The 26,550-nt window shown below is 37.3% G+C and overlaps 1 protein-coding gene across 2 annotated transcripts in view; it reads left to right on the top strand.

Moving 5' to 3' along the window:
- Positions 1 to 26,550, top strand: part of LOC124595794 (phospholipid scramblase 1) — a 160,287-nt gene that overhangs the window by 3,404 nt on the left and 130,333 nt on the right. For both annotated transcript variants that reach the window (XM_047134682.1, XM_047134683.1), the window contains exon 2: positions 9,137 to 9,200. In XM_047134682.1, coding sequence (XP_046990638.1) covers positions 9,152 to 9,200 — 49 coding nt within the window. In that variant the 5' untranslated portion in view covers positions 9,137 to 9,151. The remainder of the gene's footprint in view (positions 1 to 9,136; positions 9,201 to 26,550) is intronic.

Raw genomic sequence — 26,550 nt, 5'->3', positions numbered from 1 at the left:
GCTGTTGTTCCTCTTCAAATGCAGAAAATGGATTACCACATGATACTCCACTTTGCCAGTGGGCTGCACCTGGTATGCTACAGAACTGTGATGTGGGGAGTTCAGTGTTCACCAGGACTGCTGGCAGGTTCTTGCAAACACACTATTTTCTTCAAGATGAGAATTGATACTTTATGACTATCACATTTAATTATGGTATTTGTCTTAACATCTCCCTCATAATGACATGTGGAGTGTATAATTTATAATGGGAGTTGTAAAAGGGCTCATATTTTTACAGGAGACAGTCCTGATCTAACCTAGAAGAAAAAGTCTTATAAACATATGTCTAGAAACAAATATTTGAGGTATGTGTCATTTTACTTGTGTTGAGAATGGTCAGTACTCAGTGGCATAGGCTGTCTTCCTATTGCTCACTTATTGGCTGTTTTTGTCTCACTACATAGTTCTCTGACTGTGATCCTATTATCAGGCATAGCAACAACCATCTCATACACCAGCAATGCTATATATATTATTTTGAGTTTGTGTTGGCATCAGACAAGATTAATAATTCTTTGGAGTGTGAACAACATAAACAGTGAACTGGAAAAGCAGACTGTGGTTTATGTAATGGCATTAATTGTCATGTATATATCAAGTGCACAGAATGAGAGCCTTGATGCTGCTACAGTCCACTTAAAAAAATGTTAATCATATTGTGTCGGTCACTTGCAAACACAGGATTAATCACAACAAGAACAGGGGAACACGATGCGCCTTGCACAGCTTACATGCTGAGCATGGAGGAGCAAGTGGTATGGTTGATTGAGTTTTTATTTTGTCATTTTAATTTGTTTTTGTACATATCTTGTACTGTATGAATCAAAGAATAAAGTATTGCATCGAGAAAAATACTAGAAAAAAAAACATTATGCATAAGGTATACAATATTATTAAGTTTGTAGCATTTTTTTGTGCATGTTGGAATTCCGGTTGCTGTGCGTTTATTTATCAATTGTCATTTTTTAAATTGTTGTTCACTGTTTCTATCTGAGCTTATGTATTGTCATTTTGACGTTTGGAGATAGTGAATGAAGCTGTGGAAGCTAGCAAATGTAGTACCATATGTAGAAATCGGGACTTTTTCGATGTATTCTTCTGTTGGAGTTCAGTAGAGGGGCAACAGTGGCAGAGGCAGCCAGAAACATTGGCACACTGTGTGGGGATAATGCCACTGGACAGAGCATAGCAAGAAAATTGTTTTCTCATTTTAAGCAGGACCTATTTACATTAGTGATTCTCCACATCCAGGAAGACCTTCAGCGTTTAATGAAGATCGCTTAAATGCATTAATCTACAATGACCAACATCAATGGACTCGAGAACTGGCAGATGTGATGAACTGTGACTATTCCACCATCATATGATATTTTCATGCCCTGGGGAAGGTTAGAAAGTTGCATGCTCTGAGCCAAAATCACAAAAATGAGTGGGTGGCCATATGTGAATCTCTACTTGCTAGTCATCAGTTGGCTCATGAACAACACTTACTATTCCTATCCTATATCATTAGTGGTGAAGAGGAATGGTGTCCTTTTGCTAACATAAGGAAAAGAAAGTAATGGTTAAGCCAAAAAAAAGTAGCAGCTCCCTGTACAAACACCTGTGTGCATCCACAAAAGATAAAGTAATGCATCTCATGGAACAGCAGTGGTGTGGTGTATTACAAATTGCTTCCCTGAGGTATAGCCATCACTGAAGTGATGCTACTCCATGATAATGTCCTCCTGCATTCTATTAGACTGACAAAAAGTGCTGTACAGGAATTGGCTAGGAAAGTCATTCACAGCCACCTTATTCACCACATCTTGCACCCTCGGATTTTCACCTTTTCCACTCTCTATCAAATAACCTTCAAGGAACTTTCTTTCTGGGTGAAAATGCCCTCCAAACATGGCTCGACGAGTTCTTTACCTCGAAACCACATGATTTTTATAGTCCCAGAATCCAAAAGTTACCCCAGCACTGGCAGACTGTTGTAGATAGTGAAGGAGAATATATTATTGATGACTTTAATCTCTGTTATGTGTATTTGTTGTGTTTGTTAAACTTATGGGAAAAAGCTAAAAACTTACATTCAAACCCAGTACATACGTTAGCATACACTATTAATGTCATTCGTCATTCATAACACAATACGTCTTTTACGAAAGTTATAGCTCTAGAAATCCACTTAAATTATATATAGTATGCTTTACGAGGAATTATTCCTCTTGAATATATGAGGTTGTCAGTCTCCTCTGTTACATCCAGTGAAAGTTTATTGTAAATTCTTATTCCTGACTGGATAACTCCTTTTTACACTATATTAAGAGTTAGTGAGCCTTTGTGAAGGCTGTGCTTCTGCCTTGTGTCCTGATTGTTATTCTGGATTACAGATATCATCAATGAGTAAATGTCCTGTATCACTATTCAAAGCGTCTGTGCTTACAGGGTATCCAGTTTGTTACACCATAGATCAACCTTACAGCTCATGTTTGTAGTTCAAAAACTTTTCCCACTGTTACAGTCTTTCCCCCAGAACACCATACCGTATGACATCAGTGAACTGAAATATATGAAATTTGACAACATTATTATGTACCTGTTAACATATACCAAGTGAGGTAGCGCAGTGTTTAGCACACTGGACTCGCATTTGGGAGGATGCCGGTTCAAACCCACATCTAGCCGTCCTGATTTAGGTTTTCCGTCATTTTCCTACATTACTTCAGGCCAATGCCAGGGTGGTTCCTTTTAAAGGGCGTGACTGACTTCTTTATCCCTCCTTTCCTAACTTGAAGGAACCAATGACCTCGCTGTTTGGTCTCTTCCGCCAAATCGGACAACCAACCTGTTGACATATGGCAAAACAGCTCTTAGTGCAAAGCATGCTGACTTCAGTTTCTTGAACAGCTGATCTGTATGTTCATTCAGTCTTAATTTATTATCCATTGGTATGCCTAGAAATCTTGTATGACAAGCTTCACTTATTTGATGACCATCTACATTACTAAGTGACGACCCAGAACCTGGTACCAGTTGCAGGTTGTCTGCCTAAAGCTTCCAGGGTAACAAAAATTTGGTTTTTGATATTTTGCGTAATTACTGACAAAATTTAGAAAATGTAAAATGCTGCCATTGTTAACTCATTAAGAGGTACAACCTTACGTTAGAAGTTTAACAGAAAATACAAGTATTACAGATTCATCCCTAATTTGAGAATGAGAGCACTTTGTGACTTCCAACAAATTTTACACGTAATTTCAAATATTTGTGAAACTTTTTCCCACTGATGCCCTCCCACAAAATGATGGAAGGAAAAAAGTTTATCGCTTACTACATTTTTGCTGTTCATGCAGCATCAGACATGATTTTTTACGTTATTACTTCTTTACCACCATCTCATTTCAAAACACAAATTGCACACAATGTCCAAATATACCATTGAGTTTACCTGCAGAATTATATCATTGTACAATGCATAATTCAGGAGATATGACTTCATAAACATTGAGAGGTATGTAAAACTAGCTTTTGCTGGAAATGGAGCAAAAATTACCCAGACTATATTCATTCATTGTTTGATAACAAGAGCAGATAGCAACTCCAAACAAACTTTAAGTATAACTTCAAATCCTTTACAAACTTTTTCTCGTGTATGTGCTTAACATTGAGTATTAAAACAATAACTCATTTGTAAAGTAATCAGACATTTGAAACTGTTTTTTACATGGGAGTTTGGTTCCTTAAAGAATTGGGCATTTATGTGTTAATATCTATTCCAAGAGCTTGTAGCTTGTTATTTCCTATCTGAAACTGCATTTCTGTGAACCATTTGTATACTTGTTGTGTTACTGTTTTAGTTGTAATCTGCATTGTGGGTTACACACCGTTGACCTAGATAAATTTATCATCAGCAAACATTACTATATTTGCCTTAATGTTTACTGATGGCGATAGGTCATTGATGTACACTAAAATGATCAGTGGTCCATGGAACATGCCTTGGGGAACACCGTATTTTGTAGCTCCTCATTCTACTATAGATCTGATTTAAGCTTTCCACGCTGCTCCATCCCAGAGGAGCCTGATCTGTTCTGGAAACAATGCTGCAAAATACAAGCTCTGCTTCCCCTACTCCCCCCCCCCCCCTCCACCTCCCCCAATGAGGCTAGCTCTCTTCACTAAGACCCGAGGATGGCTTCTGAACCCAGGTGACAGGTGTCACTCATACTTGTACGAGACACGATTTGCAGCCGGGTGCACGTAGTACGCTTAATGATACTGCAGCAGAGTGTGCTCTGTCTTGGACATGACAGCCCTCATCCCTCAGCAAACAAACAGGGTGGATGCTGGGTTTCTTTCACAAACTACTTGCTTTTTTCCTAATGAGCCCCATCATCCGTCTAATCTTGGAGCTCTCAATGGTAAGCAATCCCACAGTCTGTACTTGTCTGGATCTTTCAGCAAGTTTGGCCTCAGTCCCAATGGATGAGGCATCTCATGCTGGCTTAGATGTACTTTCGGCAGTCACAGTACCTAATACCTATTTTTAAGGTGTATGGGAACATCTGTGCGGCCAGTACTCACTTTCACTTTCTGTCCAGACGTTCACAACCCCACCACTGTTTGCCATTCACTATTAGAACTGTATCAACTAGCCGGGACATCCAAATCTGAGGGCACTGAAACATCAGAATCCCATGTGACACTACAGGCTCCAGAGGCGCCGAGGCATTCATCTCAGGTGCCGCAATGCCACAGCAGGCCTGGCCAGGCAGCTGTCTGAAGCCTGTTAACCGTGTCCAACACAGCTTCTAGCTGTTTACAGACAGTGGGCAATTCCGTCTGCATCCATAAACAATCAGTGTAGTCACTATCTATCAGAATCAGTTTTCATCTGCACCACAAGTAACATAACACCAACCCAGTGAGTCGCTGGGTGTAATCTGGATTTTACTGCTGTGTTACTCCTCAGTTCTTACAACTCTCCAGAGTAAACTCACACAGTGGAAATGCACTAAAATTCCTGCAGAAACATTGAATAAGTTAGCATACACTGTAGTTGAAGTCTTGAATGGTGGTGGTTGAGTTTAGGCTCATTCTGCATACCTATGTCATGCATTCTCTGACAGCAAGTAGTGTTCTGGGTGCCCTGATGTGAATGTTGTAGCCAGTGTGGGCATTAAACATGACCGTAGACAGTTATTTAGAGAATTTTTATTCCATTTGTTGGAACTGCAAATTCTACAGAAACTTCTACAAGTGCAGAGCATTTATAGCTGCATACCATGATTGTCACTCTAAACCAGCAATGTTGCAGTCAGTCACTTCTTTGCAGAAGCACATGAAAAATAAATTCTCGCATTCGGGAGGACAATGTTTCAAACCGCATCCGACCATTCTGCTTTAGGTTTTCCGTGATTTCCCTAAATCACTTCAAGCAAATGTCAGGATGATTCCTCTGAACGGGAACGGCTGACTTCCTTCCCTATTCTGATGGGACTGATGTCCTCGCTGTTTGATCCCATCCCTCAAACCAGCCAACCATAAATTCTGTAGTTAGAAAAAAACTGCGTCTGCTGGGCTTTCTGGCTGTGGCTATGCTAGATTGAACCCATATCAAATTTACCTTCTTCATGTTCTGTAGAAAGAAAACATAGAGTACAATGGCACATTCTGGATACACCTGAAGCATAGAAGGGATGGTTGATATAACATGAACACTCCAGTTGTGAAGCCTGTTCCTGTCTTATTTATAATGCGTACACATCATCACCAGTTTTTCTGATGTAGTGTAACATTTGTGGAAGTGTTACTGCCTATTCCTGTATTCATTCATCCAGGAACATCTCATGATGATACGCGATCTATCCATCACAATGCAAAGAAAATAAATAGTTCCAATATTCATACACACAGAATATACACTTGTGTTTTGGAAGGCTAGGACAGGTGATCATCTATTGCCTTGCTGGAGGATCCATTGTGGTATTTGCCTGAAATGATTTAGAAAAACCATGGAAAACCCAAATCAGGATGGTCAAACTGAGAGAACTCCATCCCTCTGAAAATGAAGTCAGTGTCTTAACAACTGCACTGCCTCATTCAGTTGGTACTTATTGCACTTGATCATACAGTATTTGCATCAGACATAATGTAAAGCATAGTTTTGCAATTCACATACTATGGACACGTGCTAGTGACTCTAGGATAATAAACATTCATGTCTCCATGTCACCTTTTTGGTTCATCTGGAAAACCAAGTTAGTTCTCTCTGCCCCCCTCCCTCCCCCATGAGTGAGATGTTGAGCTCTGGAGAATGACAGGATATTACTATCATATACGAAGACCAGTACCATGTCACTGACCTTGCTCTGCATGTAAAGCACATAAACTCAACGAAAAAGTCAAAAAAGTCAATTGCAGTAGAACTACTGTTTACATAACACTTCTGAAGAGGTGAATGCAAGTAAAAGACTTCAGAGAGCAATGGAACTGGTGCTAAATGACAGTGTTCAATGTGCTTCAATACATCTGCTGTAGCCCAATGTAGTTTGTATTTATGAAAAACTTTAGGGAATTGCACAAGCTAGATTGTTTTTCTTCCAATTTTGAACCATAATGGATATTCTGTAATAGGTTAGGCATTCGTGTTATTATTTTGTATTGGATGTTAAAGCTGCCCTTACACCATATTAGTCGTTTTGTTAATAGTATTTTTTTCTAATTCTTGTATCTTCAGTGTCTGTCCATCAAGTGTAAGTAGTCGAGCCAGGTGACAACACCTTAGAGGTCGAATCAGTTATGATGGTATATGGCTCAAATTACATTAGGAATTAAAAACAGATTTATAGTAGATAATTTTCAAACTCAACCAGAAAAAGAATTTTCTCAGCAGATAACACCATGTGAAGAGATTAGGTTGCAGCCCATCACATCTATAAGTCAGAGGATTATAAGTAGTTGTGTGGCCATGTAATCAAAGATAAGAGAGAGACAGTAAATTAATACATAAAAGAAAATACACTTAATGTGTCATTAAATTAGATTATCACTAAAAGTACCATTCCAGCCAAAACTTTTCAAGATTAGATATTCATAAGTATCATAACATGTAATCTCTAAACCACTACTGAGTTAGTTAGTCATGTGTTCCATTGATCAATAGCACGGGAAATCCATTAAGATGTGGAACATGTCAAATGCACAAGAAATGCCCACAGGAAACAAGGTTGTGTTTTTTTTTTTTTTTTTTTTTACATTATAGTGTTAAACCTAAATATTTCTATTATCTATCCCATTCTCTTAAATGGCACAAAATGCATATGTTATGTCTCCAGATTTATTTACTCATATTCAAGAATTGATCTATGGTATAGAAGCAGTTGTCAAGGAGGTATGATTACAATTTGTTTTTGAAACTATTACTGCTGTCTGTCAGACATTTTATTTCATCTGGTAATTTATCAAAAAGTTTTATAGAAGCATATTTTCCCCCTTTCTGTGCCAAAGATAGGTTAAGTAAAGGATAGTGTAGGTCTTTCTTTTTTTCAGGTATTGTAATCATGAATGTCGCTGATTATTTTAAACTGGTCCATGTTGTTGAGAAAAAATTTCATTATTGAGTAAATGTACTGTGAAGCAGTTGTAAGAATGCCTAACCTTTTAAACACATGCCTACAAGATGTGAGACTATGACCCCACAAATTATTCTAACTACTTTCTTTTGAGCAGTGAATACCTTTTGCCTAAGTGTTGAGTTGCCCCAGAATATTATTCTGTATGACATCAGAGAGTGGAAGTATGCAAAGTATGTTAGCTTACTAATTTCTACATTCTCAAAATTGGCAATTATTCTGATTGCAAAAGTTGCTGAACCTAGTCCCTTTAGGAGATCCAAAAATGACTTTTCCAATTAAGATTCTGATCTATATGTACACCTAAAAACTTAGCATGCTCTACCCGGGCTACTGACTTCTTTTGGTGTGTTATGTTTATTGAAGGAATTATACTTTTTGCAGCAGAAAATTGGATGTACTGTGTTTTTTCAAAGATCAGAGCAAGCCCATTCGCAAAAAACCAATTAATAACTTTTCCAAAGACCTTATTTGTATCATTTTCTATTAGACTTTCTTTTACTGGATTAATAATTTTGCTTGTATCATCAGCAAAGAGTGTCAGTTCAGCATCTTGTTTCACATAAGAAGGGAGGTCATTCACATATATCAAGAACAGGAGGGGACCCATGATCGAACCTTGTGGAACACCTAATGTATTTTCACCCCAGTTAGATGAAGTGGCAAACTCCTTTGAATCACTTAAAGCATATAAAGAGACTTTTTGCTTCCTGTTCTGTAGATATGACTTAAACCACTCATATGCTGTTCCATTTTTACCATAGAATTGTAATTTCTCGAACATAATGTCATGGTTCACACAATCAAATGCTATGGATAAGTCACAGAATATTCCTACTGGTGACATTTTACTATTTGAAGACTCTATTATATGAACAGTGAAATTGTATATATCTGTATCAGTGGAACAGCATTTCTGAAATCCGAACTGCGATTTACTAAGTATCCCATTACTGTTGACATGACTAAACACTCTTGAGTACATTACTTTCTCAAAGTGCTGTAAGTAAGGATACTGGCCGGTAATTATTGACATCTGTGGTTTCACCCTTTTTGTAGAGAGGCTTGACAATGGCATATTTTAATCTGTCTGGAAAAATATCCTGAGTCAGTGATGCATTACATATGTGACTGAAAACATCAACTGTAATTGCTTCTCATTGTTTTAATAAGTTGTTAGAGATGTCATCTACTCCAACAGAACATTTATTTTTCAAAGATTTAATAATTTTCCTTATTTCACAAGAGGTTGTTAGATGAAACTTAATCTGACAAAAATTTTTCAAAAGTGCCTCTTCTATGTACTGCCTGGCTTTTTCTTTTGAACTATTCTCACCAATTTTTTCTCCTACACTTAAGAAGTGATTGTTAAATACATTGGCTACCTGTGTACTGTTGGTTATGATGGTCTCATTCTGTTCACTCTGATCAGCGACTAACTTAATATTCAGGTGTTCTTATTCTTTGTGCAGGAGCAGGAAGGAGACATGTCATATCAACCTAGTGGACAACCTGGTTATCCACCACCATACTCTGGTATGACTAAATAACTATTCCTTATGCTAAGACTATTTAGATGTACTCCTTCTTATCTGGGTTTCTTATTTCTGAGTGATGTAGTAGAGGTTAAACAACATACCAAATTTTATTCTGCTTCTGAATTCATACTAGTTGTGTAAGAAATTTATATAGGTAAGAGATTAATTATAATATTTAACACCAGTCCTCAGAAACTTAAATTTGACTGTATATGAACTTCACTTCATTTATGGGAATTCTTTCATATCTTCCATGTTCAGTTTAATCACGCATTCACTCCCTCATTCCCTCATACTGTCTAGATCTCATCAAGGAGTAGCACTTTTAGGGGTGAAGAATGAGTAAAGATGTTCATCAACAAAAGGCATACAAACATGATCTTTTAACTACGTTAACAATGAACTGTCACTATACTGCCTCACACTTTCATTCTCATGTCAGCTAAATTTAGTGAAATAAATTAAAAAGAAAGCTGCTGCATTGAAATAAGCTCCTGTTTATCTCCTATTAGTAGATTGATATTCTCTGTGTATGTCACTTTTTTTCCAAAGAACACTATTGTGTCTGTAATTATTGGTCACAGTTACAGTACATCACTATTAGTCATGCAGATTTACAGCAAATACTGCTGCTTGCCATGTAGGCAACAGAAAGAGGGGCTAATCATGTTTTTATTTTTCTCTTGAGCAAGGCTGGGTTCCTATTTTCTTGCTTCATGTTAGATTAGAGGAGGTACCTTTACACCAGAGTACATAACTCCTATCTGAACCCTAGAATGGGAAGCAGAGCTTACATGAAAATTATTTTTGTGTCTTCTATTGTGATTTTGTAGTTCACAGCACAGTAGATGTACATTTTTATTGTCAGCAGCAATAACCATCAAGGAGTAAATCTACTGAGAACTGACTGTAAGAATTCAAAAAATCTTAAAAAGGATTCTGCAAGATGATGGCAATCCTCTTTGCACAAAGTTGTTACTGTTCAGTTCTATTAAATAAATATGAGGTTATGTTGAAAAGAAAAGCCTCCAGATATTTTGTGTGATGACTCTTAAATCTCTTTAAATAAAACATTATTAATGTTCTACATATTTATTTCTCAACATAGTCCCATGGTGACAAACACTTTTCTCCCAACAAGAGACCATTTTGTTGATACCATTAGTGTAGAATGTATGACTTCTTCATAGAGCCATAATCTCACCTCTGCTTGTACTGCTTCATCACTATCAATGTGAAGTTCTCAAATATTTTCTTTAAGTTTTGGAAACAGATGAAAATTGAATGCGGCCAAATCAGGACTGTGTGAAAGATTATCGATGATGTTGAATCCAAGGCATCGATGTGTTGCAGATGTCGCAGCACTCATGTGTGGACTGGCATTGTCATGCAGCAGGAGAGGGTGCTCCATGTGTGGATGAACTCTTTGCATTAAAAATGTTGTTACAGCATGCTGCTTCTCACGTACCAATATTGTTATGTGACACACCGCCACGTTACGCACTACAACTCAGAACCATCTAGAGGCAGAGGGCTGCAAATATGTAGACAAAAAATAAAGATATAAAACATTAATAAAGTTAGTTTTATTTAAAAAAAACATGAAGAGTTTTCACATGAAAAATTCGGAGGCATTACTTTTCAGTATACCCTCATAGTTGGTTTGCTTATGCTGCATTGCCTCAGGTGATAATTCCACTGGTTAATACAAAATATGCATGATTGTTTTAAGGCACTGAGTGATGCTTCTAAGGACAAAACATGCTGAATCGAACTCCTGGATTAGTTGTCAACATACTGACTGCATTTTAAGTTGTTGGGTCCCAAGGATCTTGACAGAGTGTGTTTCATTTAGTGTATGACCATTATTAGTGTCTACTTTCGGTACTAGGTCATATTTGCATGTACAATATCATATAGTATAAGTCTTTGTGAGACTGAAACTTCAATTTTTTTGCTGTGATCCAGGCGTTGGCCTGTTCTGCTATCAATTGAGCAATAAAAGTTTGACTTACGATACTTGATTAGTGTGCTTGTGTTCTGATCTGCTATCTAAAGCCATTGAAGTATTGGTTATATAGGTTAAGAAATGGTCCCAGTACCAATCCATGTGAGATCCCATATGAAATGTTCCCCATCCTGAGGTTAGTTTCATGCCTGTGATACTGAGACAGTCTGCTTTCTACTACGTGGGGAGGACTACACCCATGCAAGTGGTACACCACTAATGCCATAACATTTCATTTTGCCAAATATTTTATGATGCACAAAGTGAAAGGCTTTGCCAAATCACAATTACTGGCAGGATATTTTTTTCTTCTTTAGCTCTGGCAGGTCTTCATTTGTGAGGTCAAATGGTAGTTGCTCCATGGAAAATTCTGTATGAAAATCAAACTGAGAGGCAGTTAATAAGTTGTTCTCCAAAAAATGGATTAGCATTCTATCAAACGACATTCTCAAAATAAGGAAATACATCCCAAGTCATTGATTGATCAAAAAGTTGGCTAAAGGGTAATCCTATAAATACTGATAAAGGTTTTAATATAAACCTATAAACACCTCATAACCAGGTAAATTATTACTTTTTAGCAATCCAGTGAATTTTTTAATCTCTTTAGGGGTGGTTCGTGCAACATCTGCACAAGCAGAGACGGCCTTAGGCTATTCATTGGCCAGGTGTTACCATTACCTTAGCACACTCAGGTGATCTTGAAAATTAGGTTGATCAGCTAATCTAGACATAGTATTCAAAAATACATTGCTATATAAACTTTTTTCAGGAATTGCACACACCACTTTTGTAGAATCTTCTTTTATTTTCGTGCATACAACACTAAAACACATAGTTAGTCATTAAATTTTCCAAATAAAAATATTTACAGAAAACCTATGTTCCACACTTTAGCATTCATGATGTCATTAATGTAAATTCATTTTAAAGGTGGGCCCAATTAAACATGTAGTCACAAGTGCATAGAAATATCTTACTCATATAAAATGATCTGTTGCCCATGTTTATGTGTAAAATAAAATTAATAAGTTAGTAGCTGTGAGTGCAAATTAACATTAACTAAGTGATGACTGATCAAGTGCTCAGCCTTCGCCCCATCCTCCATCCCTCCTTCACCACAACTGGCACCTGGATGGAGTGCAGCCCGTCTCTGTGTACAACTCAATCCAATGACTCAGAAGCTTCATTTGTCTTTTTAGTAGTTTTCATACAGAAAAATTCATAAAGGCATACAGTGTGGTCAAGTTTTACACAATAATTAGTTACGTAAATGGTACAGAAAGTAAGGAGCTTGCTTAGCAACTAAAAGATGATTTATATTATTACATAAGAAAAACAGATATTTTGATGATTAGTTTCTAAGAATTATTGAACTGAATCAAATTCATTTTATTTTGGGCAAGTTTCGAAAAGTCCGTTATATTTAGTTAATGGTACTTAATGATCTAAGTATGCTAACTTTATGAACAATTTTATACTTAAGCACTTACAGTTATTATTGATCATAGTAGATCTTAAAGAAGGCAACAGCAACAAATTAAACTGTTTCTGCCGGCTGCGGTGGTCTAGCGGTTCTAGGCGCTCAGTCAGGAACTGCGCAGCTGCTACGGTCGCAGGTTCGAATCCTGCCTCGGGCATGGATGTGTGTGATGTCCTTAGGTTAGTTAGGCTTAAGTAGTTCTAAGTTCTAGGGGACTTATGACCACAGATGTTGAGTCCCATAATGCTCAGAGCCATTTTTTAAACTGTTTCTGGTGTAGTATGCATGAATACCACACCATATTTTAAATTTCTATAAAGTTTGTCTGACTTGTATTGAAGCACCAAAGAAACTGGAATAGGCCTGCGTATTCAAATACACAGATATGTAAAGAGGTAGAATACGCGATCAGCCTTGCCTATATTAGACAAAAAGCGTCTGGTGCAGTTGTTAGATCAGTTACTGCTGCTACAATGGCAGGCTCTCAGGTTTAAGTGAGTTTGAACACGATGATGTAGTCAGCACAAGAGCGATGGACACAGCATCTCCAAGGTAGTGATGAAGTGCGGATTTTCCTGTACGATCATTTCACAAGTGTACCATGAATATCAGGAATCCAGTAAAACATGAAATCTCTAACATCAGCTGCAGCTGAAAAACCTACAAGAATGGAACCAACGTCGACTGAAGAGAATCACTCTGTGTGACAGAAGTGCAACCCTTCCACAAATTGCTGCGGATTTCATTGCTGGACCACCAACAAGTGTCAGCATGCAAACCATTCAACAAAACATCATTTTTATGGGTTTTTGGAGCCGAAGGCCCACTCTTGTAGCCTTTATGACTGCTTAACACACAGCTTTACACCTTGCCTGGGCCTGTCACCACCAACATTGGACTGTTGATGACTGGAAACATGTTGCCAGGTTGGACGATTCTTGTTTCAAATTGTATCAAGCAGATGGATGTGTACGGGTATGGAGACAACCTCAAGAGTCCACGGACCCTGCATATCAGCAGGGGACTATTCAAGCTGGTGGAGGCTCTGTAATGGGATGGGCGTGTGCAGTTAGAGTGATATGGGACCCCTGGTACATCTCGATACGACTCTGACAAGTGACACATACGTAAGCATCCTGTTTGATCACCTGCATCCACTCATGTCCATTGTGCATTCCAATGGACTTTGGCAATTCCAGCAGGACAATGTGACACCCCTCACGTCCAGAATTGCTATGAGTTCCTCCAGGACCACACTTCTGAGTTTAAATACTTCTGCTGGCCACCAAACCCCCAAGACACGAACATCATTGAGCATATCTTGAGATGCCTTGCTACATGTGGTTCAGAAGAGATCTCCAGCCTCTCATACTTTTACAGATTTATAGACAGGCCTGCAGGATTCATGGTGTCAGTTCCCTCCAGCACTACTTCAGACATTAGTCGAGTCCATGCCATGTCGTGTTGCAACACTTTTGCATGCTCGCAGGGCCCCTACACGATATTAGGCAGGTGCACCAGTTTCTTTGGCTCTTCAGTGTATAATGCACACTTGAAGAGCAGTGAGCACGTGTTTAGTAGAAGAGATTTGTTTCACAGTAGTGAAGCTGAAGAAGCACTTTGTACTTTACAAGCTGGGGGCTGTCATTATACAAAGGCATTTAAATTATTTTCTGTAGGACTCTCTGCATGCTAATTGTAATGTGCATCTGACTGCTTTCTTCAGGCATCTGAAAGTATATCTAGTTTCTGGAGAAATACACCAGGATAACACTGCAGTGATATTCCGTACTGCAGCTGGGAATGGAAGAAAGCAAAAAATCAGAAGAGTAACAACTATTTGTTCTCATTGAACTTCCATTTGTACAATTAAAAAGTACCCAAGCTAGTTTCCTGCTGAGATAATTCATGTGTTCTACCCTAGAGTTTTTGGTTAATCACCAGTCCAAGCAGTTTAACTGTGTTGTTTTCATTTCTAATGATGTTAAGACTATACATGGTTCCTTCTGTTGTTGTCTGATTAACTACATTCTTAGGTTTATACAATTTGAAAAAAAAATTGAACAGGAAAGGTTCAAGAACAGAGTCTTGGGGTACTCCTTGTTTTATTGGAACTGTTGCTTTTTTCCGGTAAATAATTTTTAGTATCAGCATATTGTTGTATATATGATATAGGACAAGTCAGGAAATGAGATTTGGTAAATCAGTTTACTTATGATGCTCCAGAAATTCAGAGACAGACTAGATGCAGTGGTCAAGCAAGAACTATTTCAGCTTCACTTTAAATGTATTTAATTTTGGTATGCATTTTAAGTAAGAAGGCTTCTGTTGTGTAACACAATTTCAATATGATAAACTCCAATTTTGCATAAGTTTGTTCTTACTATGTTAACATGCAGGTTAAGCTTCTGCTCGTTTCATTTGAGTGTAATCTATAGTTATGTTTGAAGATGTTTTCTTTTTTAAGATGCTCCCTTTTGTAAAAGTTAATATCTCATGTCTATACAAACAAGGAAGAGCAGTATTTTCAGACTTAAAAAAAAGGGTCTGTAGGAATCTCTGCATTCAGCCAACTTGCTTTGTCACTCTAATAATCTTTTTCTGATTTTTTTTTTTAATTTTGTAAAACTCCCCCAAAAATTATTCCATAGATGTGCAGTGACTGTATATTGCCATAGTACATCATGACCTCTAATGGGCAGCATGTATTTTGAGTGAGAGTTTGTAACAGTAAACATAAGTCTGTTCAGTTTGTACTCGTATTAAAATTTTTAATCTGCATCTCCCACCTGAAATCCTCTTGAACATGTATGATTAAGAAATTTTGTATGTCTCACATTTGAGACATTTTTTCCCTTCAGTGATGGAAATGAGGTTTGCAGCATGGAGATTTTGTGTTGTATGAAGGTTAACTGCTACAGTTTATTGTTTTTTTTCTTATTTTTTCCCACTCACTGTGTGATCTGATTAGATTATTAGTGTCATCTGAAGTTTAGATCTGCAATTTACAGATAGCTTAAATTGGATAGGTCTCAGAAATGACCCTTATGTGACTCCATACTCAATTTTTGCTCATTTCTTTAAAAACTAGATATTCTGTGTGTTTCATTGTCTTTGTATTTAATTTCTGTAATCTGTTGATTATCATTTAGGGATGATTAAACTTACCACTGGCCTCTAGTTCCATAATTACTTAACTTATGCAGGAGAACATGATTATCAAAACAGCGAAGGCCTTACTAACAAGGAGCGGTCCCCAACAGTGGGATTGACTTATTGAAACCAAATATACGGTGATGTAGGATAAGATCCCAGGTATCACACCCTGCAGCCTTTCACCGTAGTGGGCCATTGTTTGCAAGTAATTGAAGAAGAAAAAAAATCAGAATTTTGCGTGATGCTCAGTAATGTTAAAAAAGTCATATTATCTAGACTGGTTGCGTGGTATAGTGGATAGGATAATTGCTCCACATGTGGGATGTTATGGGTTTTTGAACATCATCAGATGCAATAATTTTTATTTTTATTTTTAAAACTTTATCAAAATGTGTTTGGTCATAATTTTTATCCAACTAACTGATTTAAATGTAATTTTTTGTTTTCATTTCTTTGTCACATAATTTTAATTATAATATCGACTTCTTCATTTGCTCTTATTTCTCTTCCTGTCATTCTTTTTCCACTTTTAATCTTTGTTTATTAGCTTCTAATTAATTTTATGTATTAATGTCAATTTAATTTCTATTGTTTTATCACCTTGTTTTTTCATACACATTGTTGTGTTCATTATACATACTTCTCATTTTGCTTGAATTTAATTTTACTTTTCAAGCCTTCTTCCATTTAAATCTTAATAGGTATTTAGGTTATGTTTTAAATATTTGTATGACAATTACTGTGCAAAAAAGTTCTACATCTAGTAATGAAAAATACATTTTTCACATCATTTGCACAGTCAATATAAATATATTATTTCATCTTTTGTTTTTTAGCTATTATGTTGGGATTTTCAAATAATTGAATATTATAATAGATAACTTCATATTCACAAAAATTCCGATTGAAAAAAGAATAAAATAAAGAAAGAATAAAACAAATGAAAAAGTTCATACGGTGATTAAAATGAAGTGACAAAGGAAAAGAAATTAAAAATGGTATGTAAACCAATTAACTGAATAAAAATGATGATCAAAGAAATTTTGATAAAGATTTAAAAATAAAAATATTTACTGCCACTGTCAGTATTCAAAACCACACCCTCCTGCATGTGAAGCTATAATCCCATCCACTGCATCACACAATCAGTCTATATAATACCACTTTTTTAAATGTTACTGAGTATCATGCAAAATTCTGAATTTTTTTCATCAATTACTCACAAACGAGAGCCCACCATGATGAATAGTTGCAGGGTGTGATGCCTAGGATCTTAACTTACATCACAGTAAATTTGGTTTCAAAAAGTTGATCCCACTGCTGGGAACCTCTCTCTTTGTATAATCAAGAAATATGACAGATATGTTTTGTTTATCATCCAAAGCTGTTAGCATTCCTTTTAAAAAAAGTAAAAGTTGCTGACTAGGTTGACTTTGTATCTCTGAACACATGTTGTGAGTCAGTCATCAGCATTTCTTTATTTAAGAACGTTGTTAATCTTTAAGGCACATCTTTTTCATAATTTTGAGGCCTGACAAAGCTGAAACTGCCCTATTTTTAGTGATTTCACATTTGGTGCCTTTCATATGCAGAGGTGTTACTTTTAGTCTGTTTGTAAATACAACACTCTCAAATGATGAATTTACTGTGTCTGATAGTGGTTCTACAATAAATGTTGTACCAGATCCTTAGATGTTGCTGGATGCATGAATAATGTATTTGCATGAATTTTTAGATCTGACTGTACTCTCTTATTGCCTGGCTGTTGTCATAATGTGTATTTGTCAACTGCTGCTCTATATTTGAGAAATGGTGGTTGAAAGCACTGGTCACATGTCACGGGTCGGTCAGTTTATTGTTATTCTTAATTAGCTCTAAATTGGTGTGATCATTGCTCTTGCACCGATTTCTCTTTTTACAACTTGCCAGACTGTTTTAACTGTATTCTTGAAATTAAACATTAGCTTCTAATTTTCTGTTTTTTTAAATAACTTGTGTTAGATACTTTGGGATTTTTTGAAGTGAGTAATGAAATCAGGACCAGTGTTTTGCTTGGAGTATTCATGCAATCTCCTCTTATTTGTACAATTATTATTTTTTAAGCAGAGTTAAGTGTAGTAGTTTTCTTGGAAAACACTATTTCAAACAGTTTTAAATGTGGCCTTAAACATGCTACGTTTGTCATTGCTATTGTTACAGTTGTATGTATACATCATTCTAATATTCCCTCTTCAGGAGGGAACAAAAATATTCCCCATTTTCAGTACTGAAATTCTTACAGTGTGTTTTATCCACAGTATTGCGAATCTCTTGAATCATTCATTGTAAGCATTTGGGTGTAGTGATTGCTAAAACTTGTATTTACCTCCTATGTTTTATGTGCATTTTTGCAGGTATTTAGCATCACCTAGTTATGATAGATGTAGAAGTTGCTATTTTCCCAGCTGGTTCCATTAATGTTGGGCTTATATACAGTGAATGTATACTATTGTCTTTGAATTTCTTGGATTTTGAGAAATCAGCATTGAAGACAGCACATATGGTTATATTTTTCTTGGGAGAGTAATTTTCTTCCCCATGTCCTTCCTTGTGAATGAAAAGCACTTGTTGTCTCCATCTGGTGACCTGTACACATGGAAAGTAATTGTATTTTGCCTTGATAATACAACTATAGATGGTTCTATATATTTTTCATTGGACAAATTATTGTGTTTATATACAGTCTTAGACATAAAACCCAGCTGCTGGCTGGATACTGCTGAAAATAAGTCAGGGTCATTCATTTAAGGCAGCTGATATATCCGGTCATCCCTCAGAATTCTAAGTTTGGCCATATGCACGATCTGGCAGCGCTGTAGGGTGTGGAAGTGCATGGAGAAAGTGCTGTATCTGTTCGTGGTCTTGTGGTAAGCATGACACAATGTAGATATAAAGCCTTGAGATCGAGTCCACTTCATTCTCTGTATTTTTAAATCACACTTCGGTTGGTTGCCAAAGTTATCAGTCTGATGCAAACTCAAGGATAATTCACTTCACTTTTTAACACACCTGTAACAGCAAAAGCTTCCAGAAATTATTTTGCCAAACAGCTCATTACTGCATGAAGATCAGAACAATTTATGCTTGTCATGCTACAGTGACTGCTGACTATTGGCCATGTGTCATCTGCCTCCTAATGCCAGGCGCCATCTGCCAGCATGGAGGTATGAGTGTATTTATAAACTATTACATATTGGATTTTGCTTGTTTGAAAATTGTGAACATTGTTCAGGAGATGTAAAATAGACTTGCAAGTGGAAAAAGTCTAACATTTGCAATATATTGTTAGCTTTAGGTTTAATTGAGAGATGAAGGCAGCAGAGACAGCTTAGAACCTTTGTATTGTGTGTGGACAGAGTGTCTTTGCACAAAACATAACAGAAAATGATTTTATTGTTTCAATAAAGATTATTCTGGCATGAATGATTTTCCACATTCAGGAAGTGTCAAAAACAGACGTGTGTGATGAACTGTGACCATTTAAGCATCATGCTATATTTGCATTCAGTAGGCAAGGTTCAAAAGTTGAGTGTAGGAATACTACATACTCTAATTAAAAGCAACAAAAATCAAAGGGGGTGACTGTTACTGCATTTTTGCTTGAACATCATCAGTTCATTCATTGAGCATTCGTATGCAGTGTTGTTACTGGTGGTAAGTTATGATGCCTTTATGTTAACTTCTTAGAAGAAATTAATGGATGAGCCATATCCAGAAAAACATTGCAGTGTAAGAAAAATGACAGACAAAACTGCATCGTGTATTGCTATTACACAATAATACACTATGCTGATTTCAAAAACAACTATTCAGGAGATTATTTGGTATGTCATCTCTCACACTCTTACTATTCTGATCTTATGCCCTCAGATGTTGATCTTTCCCATCCCTTATCAAACAAACGTCAAGTAAATTTGTTTCCAGGCAAAAATCTTCCTTCAAACCCAGGTTGACATCTGTAACCAGTCAGTTTCTACAGGCATGGAATCAGTAAACTACCCAAGCATTGTCAGACAATTTTAGGTAATGTTAGAGAATATAGAGTTCATGAAGGATAAATATTTGCAGTTGTGTTCAGTATATTAATGGAAAACCCTCTTAAAATGTGCACAGTGCAAATACAAATGAAATACAACTTTCCATGATAACCTTACAATGAAAGTCTATTTTAATGAAACATTAATACATGTAACATGAGCATGCCTATATCTGCATGAATTAGTAAGATATTATTCACTTCAGGCTTTGAAGCAGTTAGTGTTTACTTACTGTTCAGCCATACTCAAGTAGAATGGAAGTGTGTAATTTGATAAATAAAATTACTTATGTACAAAAAGTGTAAGTTATGTCAGCAGAAGTGAAAAGAGGTATTATCAGTTGTGCAGTGTAATAACGTTTTCATCTTTTCACTATGTAGTACTAAAACTAGTGAGGTAATATTTGCTGGAGAAGTTTTCTTAAGGTTTCCTTATTGAATGTCGATGTGACTGCTTTTTGCTCTGTGATGAAATGGCTAAAAATATGGCCTTCAGCAAGACTGGAACTGTGAATCAACACAGCCTTCATTTGACAGGTGATCACTTTACCTCAGAGCTAGCTAAACGCCCCTCTCCCTGTTGCCCCAATGGTGACTAGAATAGATAAATTGCAGCATGGAAGAAGAAATTTGTTGCACTTTCAACATGGAATGACTTTCCTGGACTCAAAACTATAATTAGATAATCTTATGTCTCACCTTAAGTGAAAATTGCAAAGCTTATTCAATGGTAATGACATGTAGAGTCAAGTGAATTTAGCAGAATAATTCTGTGCCATTCAGGAAGTAACTCATCACTCACAGAGCTGCCAAACTTATTTTGCATTGTTACCAAGATTCAATTATACTTCCAGCAGAAAGAATACCAGACGATGTTGCCTTGAGGGGGCTCATAAGTGAATAAAGCTTACGTTTCAAAGATGTCACTGCTGGGGGTCAGAATACCGAAAGTAAATGTTACTGAGTTTTATTTCCATTTCTGTAACTGACTATAGGCACTAGAGCATAATTACTTATAATACTTAGGTGCACCAATTGTTAATGAAATACAATAACTGTTATAGTTATTTCTGTTTTTCTGTCTTAAGTATACTGAATACTGAAAAGCTCATTCACCAGAAAGGATTCACATTTCTGGAGCGTTCCAGTGGTTATACTGTAAATATTATGAGTAGGCATCATGTCTTTTGGTCATTATACAGTTTGAAAATATTTTTCATAAGAACAGTGTGGTTATCTCCAAAACAGAGGAATGCAAATGAGAAGATAACAACACAGCATTTACTGCAAAACTTGAACATCCACAGAGAGACTTCATAGGCTAGGAGTAATATAGTTCCAAATCAGGTAGCTTACTTTGCATTGGAACCATATGCCACATCTGAAAAAGCAGTCTCCGAAAGGAACGGAGAAAATTAATACAGCTAATGTGAAAGGAGAAGCAGTTGCCACCAGAATGAGGAACAAGAACACAGAACGTCTATCCCAGTCATCCTTAAGCAAAGCCATCATTCAGTCTATAAATACTGAAAGAATGACAAAACTCGCCTACTTGTAATGATTGCAGTATTATTACTTCTGATGCTTTGCCAATAAAACAAAAAGCGTCCATGTTGAAGGGCCTTTTAACTTGCTGTACCCTTAAGACAGAGAGAACCCAAGTAACAACTGGTTTCTCAAGCTCAGCATGGTGCTGAGATTCTATGAAGTGAAGTGTCTGTGCAAAGTGATATTAATTTAGCCCCTGACGTTTTCATATGAACGACACCTCTAGGCTACCATAATATTCAGATGAGAATTATTGAGTTGTAATGCGACAGCATAGATGGACAGGCAGTTGTAGAATTTGCCGAGAATATCCTTTCACCTCCGATTCATAACGCCAAACTACCAGTATGTTAGATTATAGCTCAGAATTAATTTCTGGCTTTGAAAGAATTGCTCGACACTGTGTGAATAGCATCAAAACCTCTGCATCCTGTGCAGAACTCAGATCTATTATGTGCCAATTAGTTGCAGAAAATACAGTGTATGCATCTTTCTGCCAACAAATTAATTTCTTTCAAAGCAGACTTGCACCCCATCGTGGAGCTGAGAAAACAGGTGTTACAGCCTACCATACCATCGTTCATACCCACTACCTCCCTACAGTCACCACACTGATTGCGGATGTCTCATAACGTATGACAATGAACGCAGGTGTATACCTGTAGCACAGTTCCACGATGATGGCACAAATTTTCAGGGATGATGGAGAAAAGTAATTCTTTGAATTTGAAGTAAGGGACCCTGGTCTGGAAATGACAGAGTCGAAAATACCTCTGATAGTGGGCCTGTTATACTGCAAGCCCCTTGATTTTCATATTTTGAGAGGTGGCAGTATGGACCAAAACATGACAGAAATGATCACTGCTGAGCAGTTCTTTCATAGGCAGTAATTAAGTCTAGCATTTGCTGGTTTCACTTTCAACGGATTTTTGAGCCTACATTTTCTGTCAATGCATATGGTTTCCTACACGTAGCTCTTCTTGATTTTGAACTTTACACTGTTTGTAGCTTACAAAGTCTTTCTGTGGATGTTCAAATTTAGCAATCAGTTTTGTGTTCTCTCTTTATTAGCGTGGTTTACTTTTGGAGTTAGTGCCAATGGCAGTGATCTCAAGAAACATACCGGGTGATCAAAAAGTCAGTATAAATTTGAAAACTTAATAAACCACGGAATAATGTAGATAGAGAGGTAAAAATTGACACACATGATTGGAATGACATGGGGTTTTATTGGAACCACCACATATTTTAGGACACGTGAAAGATCTCTTGTACACATCGTTTGGTGATGATCGTGTGCTCAACCGCCACTTCCACCATGCTTGGCCTCCCAGGTCCCCAGACAGTCCGTGCAGTTATTGGCTTTGGGGTTACCTGAAGTCGCAAGTGTATCGTGATCGACCCACATCTCTAGGGATGCTGAAAGACAACATCCGACGCCAATGCCTCACCATAACTTCGGACATACTTTACAGTGCTGATCACAACATTATTCCTCGACTACAGCTATTGTTGAGGAATGATGGTGGACATATTGAGCATTTCCTGTAAAGAACATCATCTTTGCTTTGTCTTACTTTGTTTGCTAATTATTGCTATTCTGATCAGATGAAGCGCCATCTGTCAGTTTGAACTTTTGTATTTTTTTTTTTTTTTTTTTTTTTTTTTTTTTTTTCCTTCTAATAAAACCTCATGTCATTCCAATCATGTGTGTCAATTTGTACCTCTCTATCTACATTATTCCATGATTTATTCAGTTTTCAAATTTATACTGACTTTTTGATCGCCCTGTATTTTATAAAGATGTGCTGCCTACTAATGATGCACCACTAGAGATTCTCCAAAATTGTAAGTGGCATCTGGTGAAGTGCCCTTTTTAGCTTTCAGTAGGCTTAAGAGGGACGAACTCAAATAACTGTGACAGTTATTGATTTATGACCTTTGATTTGAAATTGGTGCATGTGAGTATTATTAATAATTATTCTGTAGTCACTAAACCTGAAAGTCAGATAAGACTCACACACATATCCTTTGGGTATTCTGGCTCTCAGCAGGATGTCTTCGAGAAACCCACTGTGGTCACTTCACAGCCTATTCCAGGAACATATCGGATGGTATTCTTTCTGTTATAATTGAATATTGGCTACAACGCAGGATGTGTTTGGCATCTCTGTGATCAAAGATTTACTTCATGGTTTATCCTCATAAATTTAATTGATATATTTGTATCATTTCCATAGAATAATCTGAGAGGTTTTCACATAAGGAATGAAATAAGGTTACTAATTTATGGTTTTGAGTCCAGAAAAGACATTCCACCTGAAAATTCTATCTATCTCATGTTTTATCTTGTGATTTAGCTGCCCTAGACACTACTGGCACAATAAGGGAGAGGGGAAATACCATAACACTTCACTAGTTCTGAGGTAACCTATAAAATGAAGGCTGCTGTGGTTTGTGTTTACAGTCTTGCTGAAGGGCAGGTTTTTAGGCATTTTGTGACAGATACAGGCAGCCAGATCAAAAACCAGTAAGAGAATCTTATTTATTTTGTTTTTGAAATGTCCCTTTTCCTATTGCTTGAGAGTGACCCAGGACAGCAAGTACACATAGACTGCTTTAAAGTCCAGAGTCAGTAATATTTCATTAATTCATAGCAATATGGGCACAATGTAATTACAGATACCTTATGTTTTATTAAACAATTGAAAATCAGGGATGGGCTAATGACAATATTAAGAAAAGGATAGATTGCTACTCCACCATATAGCGGAGATATATATAGGCACACCAGAAAAACTGTCAAACTACTATGTTTTATTAAAATAGACTTTTGTTGCAAGGTTATTGTGGTACATTGTATTTCATTTGTATTAGTACAGTGCATATTTTAATAGTGCTTCTGTTAGTTGGTTGAACACAACAGTAAACATCAGAGAGAAATCAATCATCAACAATGTATTCCCTCACGTTATCTAAAACAGTCTGACAATGCTCAGATAATTTACTGATGCCAAGACTGTGGAAACCTACTGGATCTGTGTTATAGATGTCATCAAACCAATTTGGAAGTATGTTTTTATCTGGAAATTAATGTCTTGACTGTTTTTCGTTAAGGAGCAGGAAAGGTAAACATTTGAGGTCATAATTAGTAGAATAATAAACAAATGACTTCCCAAAAAAAATCCTGGATAGTTTTATTTGTGAAATCGACTGAGTGCATTATCATGTAGTGGCAGCATGTGATGGAGTTCTGTATGTCGTTCTTCTTACAATGTGGCCGAAAAGTGTTTCTAGTTGGTGGCATCAAATGCCAGCTGCAATGGAAACACCACTAGGGAGCAGTTCATAGTACACAATAACATTTCTGAGACACAGGATGCAAAATATTATGTTCTTACTGCCCTTTGCTCAAGTGTATCTTGTTTGTTGGTGCCCAGCTATTAATTTCTTCCTAAGAAGTTAACATAAAGGCATCACAACCTATCACCAGTAACAATCTGCAGAGTAATACTCAGTGAGCAAACTGATGACAGTCAAGCAAAAATTCAGTAACAGTCATCCCCTTGATTTTAGTTGCTTTGCATTAGAGCAAGCAATGCTCGAACTTGTGACTTTTGAACCTTGTCTATTGAATCCAAATGTTGCATGATACGTAAATTGTCTCAGATCATCACATATGTCAGTTTAGTATCTTCCTGAATACGAAAAATCATTCATTCCTGAATGACCTTTCGTGAAAGAAGAAAATCCTTTTTTAATGTGTTTTTCAAAAAAGCACTAGTCCCATACACAATACAAAGTTCAGAGCTGCCTTCACTGCATTCTACACACATCAAAAAAAGTTTTGCATCACCTCCGTTCTGAGAGTTCCAGAACCTGTACAGAAAATTGGAATAGAAATAAATATCATTTCCGCCTGTTTTATTGCTCATGAAAACCACACATTGCATGTTGTACCACCATACAGCGAGACCTTCAGAGGTGGTGGCCCAGATTGCTGTACACACCGGTACCTCTAATAACCAGTAGCATGCCGTCTTGCATTCAGGCATGCCTTTATTCATTGTGACATACTATCCACAAGTTCATCAAGGCACTGTTGGTCCAGATTGTTCCACTCCTCAACAGCTATTCGGTGTAGATCCCTCAGAGTGGTTGTTGGGCTATGTCATCCATAAACAGCCCTTTTCAATCTATTCCAGGCATGTTTGATAGGGTTCATGTCTGGAGAACATGCTGGCCACTCTTGTTGAGCGATATTATGCTGAACACAAGATCTGCATGATGGGGGCATGAATTGCCGTCCATGAAGACGAATGCCTTGCCGTATGCTGCTGATATGGTTGCACTATCGGTCAGAGAATGGCATTCACATATCATACAGCCATTACGGCACCTTCCATGACCACCAATGGCATTCGTCGGCCCCACATAATGCTACCCCAAAACAGCAGGGAACCTCCACCTTGCTGCACTCGCTGGACAGTGTGTCTAAGGCATTTAGCCTGACCAGGTTGCCTCCAAACACATCTCCGGCATTTGTCTGGTTGAAGGCATATGCAACACTCATCGGTGAAGAGAACATGATGCCAATCCTGAGCGGTCCATTCAGCATGTTGTTGGGGCCATCTGTACTGCGCTGCATGATGTCGTGGTTGCAAAGATGGACCTCGCCATGGACGTCGAGAGTGAAGTTGCGCACCATGCAGCCTATTGCGCACAGTTTGAGTCTTAACACGATGTCCTGTGGCTGCATGAAAAGCATTATCCAACATGGTAGCGTTTCCGTCAGGGTTCCTCCAAACCATATTCCGTAGGTAGCAGTCATCCACTGCAGTGGTAGCTCTCGGGCGGCCTCAGCGAGGCATGTCATCTACATTTCCTGTCTCTCTGTTTCTCCTCCATGTCTGAACAATGTCACTTTGGTTCACTCTTAGTCACCTGGCACTTCCGTTGTTGAGAGCCCTTCCTGCTACAAAGTAACAATGCGGACACAATCGAACCGCGGTATTGACCGTCTAGGCATGGTTGAATTACAGACAAAACAAGACGTGTACCTCCTTCCTGGTGGAATG

This window comes from Schistocerca americana, chromosome 2, assembly GCF_021461395.2.
Source record: "Schistocerca americana isolate TAMUIC-IGC-003095 chromosome 2, iqSchAmer2.1, whole genome shotgun sequence".
Taxonomy (NCBI): domain Eukaryota; kingdom Metazoa; phylum Arthropoda; class Insecta; order Orthoptera; family Acrididae; genus Schistocerca; species Schistocerca americana.
This window is presented reverse-complemented; position numbering and strand designations above follow the sequence as displayed.